General features: G+C 55.2%; 1 protein-coding gene across 2 annotated transcripts; it reads right to left on the bottom strand.

Annotated features, from left to right (window-relative positions):
* Positions 1–779: 779 nt before the first annotated feature.
* Positions 780–7,087, bottom strand: Bsnd (barttin CLCNK type accessory subunit beta). 2 transcript variants are annotated; one of them, XM_038332379.1, is made up of 5 exons: positions 6,911–7,087; positions 3,527–3,607; positions 2,141–2,399; positions 2,009–2,018; positions 780–1,185 (listed from the first exon to the last, which is right to left on the bottom strand). In XM_038332379.1, the coding sequence occupies exons 1-5, from the start codon at positions 7,085–7,087 to the stop codon at positions 780–782; spliced, it is 933 nt and encodes a 310-aa protein (XP_038188307.1). The 2 variants fall into 2 exon arrangements, with proteins under 2 accessions (XP_038188307.1, XP_038188308.1); XM_038332380.1 differs by lacking the exon at positions 2,009–2,018 and having other exon boundaries at positions 2,137–2,391; positions 3,525–3,607.
* Positions 7,088–8,180: the final 1,093 nt, after the last annotated feature.

The raw sequence follows: 8,180 nt of genomic DNA, 5'->3' as shown, positions 1-8,180 counted from the left end.
CATCCCCTGGGAACTATGGTAAATGCGGCCAAGAAGTTGTCCCAGGGCCGTGGCAAGCAACAGGCCACAGAAACTGATGCCCAGACCCCAGAGAGAACATTCTCATCTTGGAGTTGGAACGTCAGGAAAGCTGGCAGAAGATCACTTAGGCCAGGAGATAGGAATGAGTGAATTTCCCCAGCACTGGAAATGGAAGAAGACAGCATGGGCATGGGCATGGGCATGGGCCTGGGCATGTGACAGAGGCAGCTGCAGGAACAGGCGGGACCAGGTTATGTCTAGAGGTCAGGCTAGGTCAGCAGAGGTCAGTCACAGAGCGTCACAGGACCCAGAGCGGGGGATCTGCTAAGGAAACTGAGCCAGGAGACCTCATCAGCTCCGAGTGGGATGAGTCAAACCACCCATCACATCAAAGGACCGAACCTCAGTAGACGTGGGGCCCTGCTTGGCCTCCGTGAAGGAGCAGGGGCCCTGGGTAGCACCACAGAAGGGCCCAACCAAAGGCCAGTATTAGGAGATGGAAAGGGTTTCCGAGGGTCTGGCTGTAACACAGGACCTCAGGTCAGCACAAGCTACACCTGGAAGCATCTGCTCACTGTGTGTGGGGGGGGAGGGCGATTGTAGCCCCCATGTGTGTTCTTTTCAGTTCCCAAGATTCTTCAGTTCATCGCCTCACTTGACCCTCCATACAATCCCATTTGGGAGGTGGAAAACTGAGGCTGGGTGGGGTCACATAAAGAGAGCCATGCCGCCAAGCTAGACCCAGAAAGCCGTTCATCTCAGCCCTGGGCATCGGGCTCGAAGTCCAGCTCTTTGTCGGGGAGGGGATCCCCAGGGCTGTCTGGTAACCCATAGTAGAGGTCTTCCTCCTCCTGCTCAGGTTCCCCTGCACTTGCATGGATACTCTCCTTCTCCTTCATCCTCAGGGACTGCCGCTGCTTGCTGGGCAGAGCTGCCTCCCGCACCTGCCCCTCCAGGACCATGTCCTCTGATGTAGGGGTGTCATCAATGAGTGCAAAGTCACTGAAGTGATCCAATGGACCCCTGCTGGCCCAGAACACTTGTGAGCGTGGCTCATCTCTGTTGGATGGGGATGGGTGAGGACTGCTGCCTTCGCTGGAACCCATGTCCAGGTCATCTTGGAACGAGGCCAAGGGTGCAGAGCCTTGGGAACACGTTGGAGGGCTGCAGAGGCAAAGAGAATGCATGAAGAAGGGAAGGCCCTGAGTCACACTGTGTGTGTCCAGACCTCAGCCACTAGCGGCAGTAAGTTCATATATCGCTGGGCCTCCTTGTTTTCCCCCTTGGAAATCAGGGCAATGTGAATTCCCTTCCATGCAGTGCAGGGAAAATGTTCACAGCTCTCCATACAATGCTCGGCACAGAGTAGGTACCCAAGCAACAGGGCTGTTATTTAAAAAGAAAAGAAAAGAAACCCCCCCTCTCTCTTTCTCTCTCACACGCACGCACACACACACAAAACTACCACCCAAGTGGCTCATCCACTACTGCAGGCATTCGGGACCTTTCTCTGTCCCCTCACAGTCCACGTCACACTGTAGGTACCTCTATGTCCTTTTCTGCCCCGCCTCCCCCAACAGCAGCCGTCTGGGAACTCGGGAGCCTGGAGGCCAGTCAAGGCCATAGAGAGAGTTGGTGTCCAGTAATGATGGAGCTTGTGGATGAGTGGAACAATCAGAGACCTGACTCGAAAATAAGGAACTAAGCTGTGCTGGGGACTAAACCTTGCCTGAGATGCTGAGCAGGTCAATGGCCCAGCCAGGATTTAAACCCAAGCCCTCTGGCTCCTGGCCTCCTGCTGCTCATAACAAGCCTTTGGAAAAGAAAGAACTGTGTGCTGGGCACTTAAACATTGTCCCTGTGTCACGGAAATGACTGTTCCCCTGAGAGAAACTGCTCAGGAGAGTCCAAAACCAACACGATTATATAGCCAGGGAGTTAAGATCAGCACCCAGGTCCATTGGAGCCCCAGGCCAACCTCATTTACCTGGGCCACTCTCGCCCTCACTGCCTGCTCCTGACTCCCAAATGTCCCTGCCACCCTCTTGGCACACAGCGCCCCCCCCCCCCGCCCTAGAACTGGGCAGCATTCCCACTCCCATGCCGCCTTCTCACCTGCTCTGGGCACGAGATCTTTCTCCCTCATTCTCATCCAAGCCCCTGTGGACGACCACTGCTGCCTCCATCCAGGCCTGAGCAGTATGAGGCTCGCCTTCCCCACCGTTGCTGACTCCCGTCTTCAGCTCAGGGGCCAGCAGGGGCCTGGGATCCTCACTGTAGCCCAGGACCTTCATCTGGATATGTGTGAAGTCTGGAAGGCTCTGGTCATAGGCGGCCTCTTCCCACAGCCTGACATAGGGGGGTTGGGGGCTGGGTCCAACAGATAGAGGAAGAGAAGTCGGGTGGGTAGACGTGAGTTCCCTCACCATGGCGCCCTGTCTGCTATGGGAGCATGGCCCCACTGATTTCAAAAGAAAAATTTCAGGATGTCACTGTACCCAGGCCACAGACAGAGAGGCTGAGGCCTGATCCCAAGTCAATATCACAATGTCTCAAAAGGTATCCAGAGTCTGTAATGTTAAGATGGCGAGGAACCTGCACAAGGCTCCGCTTGCTGAGCACACCCCAACGCACCAATCACCCGCTCTGCCACCCAGCAGAGTAACAGCTGCCTGTGGGCTCCTTGCCTGCAGGCTGGGAAGTTGATGGCCTCTGCACTCCCTGTAACTCCAGGAGGTTGCCTGTGAGGAAACTGAGGCACAGCAACTGAAATTGGCTTTTACACAGAGTGACACAGACCCAGCTTGGTGGGTCAGGGCCGTAGAGCTCTGTTCTCTGCCCGCGGGCTTCAGAGACTAAGCCTTTGTCCCAGGTTACAGGACTGGGAGGTGAGACAAAGGAAGGAACCCCAGGGGGCCTGAGCTACTTTCCGCCCAGAGACGGTGTTTGGGGTGGCCCCGCCCACCAGGGTGTGTCCAGTGCTTCTCCCTGGGGCACTTCACCCTTCTGTTCAGGAATGGAAAATGTCGGCATTACAAACTACCCCAAGCAGAGCAGAGGGCTGTGACCCTCATAGCCCAGCCTTCAGAGCTTGGGAATCTCAGCTCAGGGGATTAGCCAAAGCCAAAGGGTTCTTGGCTCCATCCCAAGCCAGAAGCAGGGCTTGACACCACAGCCAACTCAGGCCCAGATTCAGACCTGTCCTAGCACTGACTCCCCTAGAGATCTGAGATTTGTGTTTCTCTGAGCGTCGGAGTTCACATCTATAAGACAGGAATGATGATGTTAGCACACCAACCTGAGAGTTTGAAACTACCTGTGATTTCTAAGAGTGTGTTCTCAGAAAATGGGAGGCAAAGAGGAAGTTGGATAGGACACGACAGAGACACCAGCATCCAACCCAGCTCTCCTGATCCCCTCCCTCCTTACCTCTTCCCTAGCTCCCCTCCTCCCCTCTTTTGACAGGAGGCTGAACTGAGGTCCCCATTCCCCCCTGGGCTTACCTCTTCACCTCCAAAAGCCTGTTCTCCATCAGGTTCAGGGCCTTTGGGGACAGAAAGTCAGAGTCTGCCGGCACGAAGGTGATCTGCAAGGAGAGAGGAAATGGTCTCTGCAATTGACCGGGGATAGAGCTGACTTTCGCCACACGCTCTGACCGCTGGGCCCGGATCCTCTGCAGGCTTCTCTGCAGATTGTAGGAGAGAAGGATGCAGTAGGGCCTCTGTTTGATGAGCCAGTTTCTGTTCGTGACTCCACCCCAGCGGGTAGACAGATATCTAGGTTCCTGTCTGAACCACGTTCTCCCTTTACTGGACAATCTCCCGAGAACCTGCCCTGTGCAGACACCACCTGGACACTGGGGGCAGCAGTGAGTGAGAGAGATGTCCCGCCCTGGAGCCCAGGCTCACCATTTCCCAGGAGTATCCACAGATCGTGCTCGGTCTGCACCTGGTGAGTGGATGGTAAACCAGGCACTGACTTGTGCTTTACTGGACACAGAGGCTGCGGGCGTGCCCACAAAGCTCATCCCTGAACTTCTGATATCAAGCAGCCTAGCTCTAGGGGTGGCCATTGGATCTGGGAAGGAAGGCCGTGAAGGAATGAGTCAGGTGAGGCGGAAAGAGCCCTGCCGTTGTGGCCCTGGAGAACGGGAGGACACCTTCTCACTACCAGGCCCTTGCTGTGTGTGGATCCTGGGAGCCATTCTTCCTTCCAAAGTCTCTTTGAACGCTTCTAGTTACCGAGAGAAGCCTCCAAGAGACACCTGCTCCTCCATGCGCAGAGAAGCACTGTGTTCCACACCCAAGAGGTGACCCAGGGTCCACTGATGGGTGGTAGACAGCAGAATACAGGGAACATACACACAGCATGCCTGCCAGCCTTCAGGAGGAAGTTCTGATACACGTTACATCAAAAATGAACATTGAAGACATGGTGTTGAGTGAGATACGCCAGACTGGTCTGGGGCAGAGGCAAACACTGTAAGACCCCACTTCCATGGTATACCAAGTTGTGAAAGTCAAAAGGAGGCTGGTGGATCTCCAAGACTAATGAGAGTGGTAAAGGGGAGCCGTTGCATAGTGGGTGTAAATCTTTCATCTCCCAGTTTGGAACGAGTTCTGGAGATGGGCTGACCACGTTGAGAATGAACCCAATGCCTCGGAACCGCATGTTTAGCGGAGGTTTAAAGCCACTGTATCCTATGCTTATGTGTCTAATACAGAGGGCTCTCTCAGTATGGTACCTGGACACACGGCTTCTCAGTAAATCACAGCCTAGCCCAACGAAGAGCAAGCCACTGGACACACATCTGGACACACACATCACACACAAGTCTGAACTTCTTTCATGTAACATCTGATGGCCCCCTGCTGAGCTGCTCCAGAGTCATAAACAGCGCCGGTACAGTGAGGGAGGCTCTGCCAAAGCTTCATGATGCTGGAAAGAAGGGGGTGCTAGGTAGACATTCCCGAGCTCCAGCAGAGCCAAGGCTCCGCTTTCCCTGCCACTCCACCCCCTCATCCTCACTCCCCCTCCCCTCCCCCCCATTCCATCTCAACCTCCAGGTTCAGCATCGTCAGTAGCCCCACACTAGAACTTGGCCCTGGCTCAATTCTCCCTCTTGACCCATACCTGAGGTTCAGGTGAGCACCAAATCTAAGCAGGTTTGTATGCAAAACCTATCAGAACAGCCATGATGAGGAGCGGGAGCCCCTTCTCCTTCCTGTTCTGCTTGTGACAGCTCTCACAGCCCTGTCCTCCCTGCTTCCCCTGCAGCCCTCCCAGTACCGGCAACATTCTCTCCAGAACAAGGCCTCTGCACCCACTTCACCCAGGCACCCAGGACCCCTCCCGTCCCTGCAGCACCCTTTGCTCCCTTCCACTTGGCCATTCAAGGCACAGAGTGTGTGTGTGGGTGGGGGGGAGGTTCTGCCAAGGTCACAGACTTGGCACAGGGACTTGAATTGGGGTTTGAGGGACACTAGGAGGTGTGGGTTTCCACCAGCCATACCACCTCCCCACACAGGAGCATGTGAGCCCATTCCCCCCCACCAGCCTCCCCTAGGAAGGATGTTTTCTTCCCAAACATCCCCACCTTCCCTGGGTGGTGACGCGGTGGCTCTGGCCTCAAGGCCCTCTTCTCCCAGTGACCTCTGCTCAGGACATTGAGCACAGAGAGGAGAGCTGACTGTAAACTGCTTTGTAAAATGGCCCTAAACCAGTTCGGACTGCCCAAGCTCCAGATATCAGTGACAGACCTGGGCTGGCCACAGAGGGGGCGGGGAGGGGGAGAGCTGGGAGAGGCTGGGACCTGGACCCAATTCTTAGAAGTCCTTCTGGGTACTTGCCACCAAAGTGGGGAGGGGTAGAGGAAGCTGAGGGGATAGGGCTGTTAGAGTCAACACTCAGATATCTGTCCCCCTCTCCCACTCTGTGTCCTGACCCACGTTGTATAATTAAGGAAACTGAGGTTTAGAGAACAAAATGGGGGACTCAGAGACAGAACACAGGCTAGACTCCTGTTGCTCTCCTCATACCTCTGAGTCTGTAGCTAGCTAGCTGTGTGACATTGGAAGAGTCACCCTACCTCTCTGGGCATTGAAGGTTTACAACACCTGACTGTTGACCCCTCAGAGCTGTGTGGGAATCAAAAAGAGCAACAGCAGCAGCAGCTGTTTGCCTAAACACAGCACGCCAGCTGCAAAGATACCCTGCCCATCTTCCACACATCACCCCTGGGCTACCACAGGGCTAGGCAGAGCCCAGACTGGGGAGCCATTTTACAGACGAAAACACCGTGACTCGGAAAGGAGCTGGGGGCACAGAAGGGAGCACCCTGGGTAGGGCACCCGGGATGGAACACCCACACCCAGGGCACAATGCTACTAGAAAGCAAGCTCCAGCCTGAGATCTGTGCTTCAGAGTCCTGCAGAAAACACAGAGCCCTTGGGATAGGGTCGGTGTGAGCTGTGGGTTCAAGCTTGGGAGAGAGTAAACGCTGGCCAACTTCTGATCTAACACAGAGACAGTGCAGAGATCCCATTGTGTCCCTGTTCTGGCCAGCTCAAGACCCAAACGTGGGGGCATTCTGATCAGCAGCAAAAAGAGATGGATGGATAAACAAAAGTATACCCCCCTTCAGAACAGAGAGAATTTGGGGAGTCCGAATGATGAGAAGACCATAGCAGTCAGAGTCAGGGGGTTGGTACCCTGAGACAACGAGGGCCACATGTCCTCCTGCCCCCGCCCCAACCAACTGCCTTAGGATAGCATTGGCATGTGCCCCCTGCCCCAGTCCCCTGCCTTAGGATAGCATTGGCACATGACCCTGCCCCAGTCCCCTACCTTAAGATAGCATTGGCACATATCCCTTGCCCCAGTCCCCTACCTTAGGATAGCATTGGCACATGCTCCAGATGACTCCCCCAATCACCATGATGCTCCCCATAGCGTAGAAGGTACCATAGACCTGGGGTCTATCGTGGCTCATAAGGAACGTGCCGAGGGACAGCAGGAAAAGGCCCAAAATAATGAAGCCGATTCGGAAGGTCTTCTCCTCAGTCATGGTGGCTAACCAGCCCTAATAGCTGACCAGCTCCCCGCCAGAGGGCTGCCCACAATCCTAAGCGGATGTCAAGCAGGCTTAGGGTCAGATGATACGCTGCTTGTCTGAGGCATAGACTGAGGCATAAAGCCCAAATCAAGGAATGGTCCCCACAGGTCCAGCTCCCGGCCCTGGGCCCAGCAGTTCTGCAGGGCAGGAGGTGACATGTGTCAGTGGGCCCAAGAGCCCAGCCATCTACCTTTCCTCCTGCCACTCTCCTTCCCTCTGGGCCCAGTTGTTTGGGGTTTGTGAATCTGAGCATGGGACAGAGGCAGGGGAGGGCTGGGGGAGGTCACAAGGGCTGGGCCAGCCGTGGCTTTGACATCATCTCATTTGCCTACTGTGGAGCTGAGCCCAGACAGGCTTTGCACCTCCCAGCTCTGGGAAGCAGGGGTGGGGCCATGGCCTTGTCCAAAACCCACAGCTTGACAGTTTAGACACCTAAAGACACCTTCTCAAGGACACCTGATCACCTAGGCTCAACAGGAGTATCTGAACCTACTGAATGGCCACCATCCCAGGCATTCGGTTTATTTAAGGAGACAGGTCCCATATTCCCACTTCACAAATGAGGACGCAGGCACGAACAAGCAACCTGTAAAGTCACAAATAATGACAGAGCAGCTGGGACTAGAGACCAGGGGCTGCAGGTCCCACTAGCACGAGCCTCGTCGACCACAGCATAGGTGAAAACAGGGCCAGTCTCCAGCAGTGAAGCCCATGATGGTCCCTGATCTGTGTCTCCAGCTGTGTGGTGCACGGCCTTGATCACCAGCTGATTGTGTCGCTCTTTCCTCCTCTGTATACCAGGGGCAATTGTAGCACCTCCCAGAACCAGAACCGGCTCCAGCTCTTGCCGCCCACATCCCTTTCATAGCCCACATTCAGCCCAGACCTGCTTTTCATGGGGGCCAGGTGAACGAGTGCTCCTGCAGGTGTGACTGATTGACATCTACCTCACCTGGCCTGATCCCCAACCTGGAAAGCCATCCATGTCCGAAAAATGACAGACTAGGAGAAGACTTCTAGTTTTGAAGTGACTGAGGGGGAAAGT

This window comes from Arvicola amphibius, chromosome 6, assembly GCF_903992535.2.
Source record: "Arvicola amphibius chromosome 6, mArvAmp1.2, whole genome shotgun sequence".
In the NCBI taxonomy this organism is placed as follows: domain Eukaryota; kingdom Metazoa; phylum Chordata; class Mammalia; order Rodentia; family Cricetidae; genus Arvicola; species Arvicola amphibius.
Note: the sequence above shows the minus strand (reverse complement) of the source record. Positions and strands in the feature narration are given on the sequence as shown.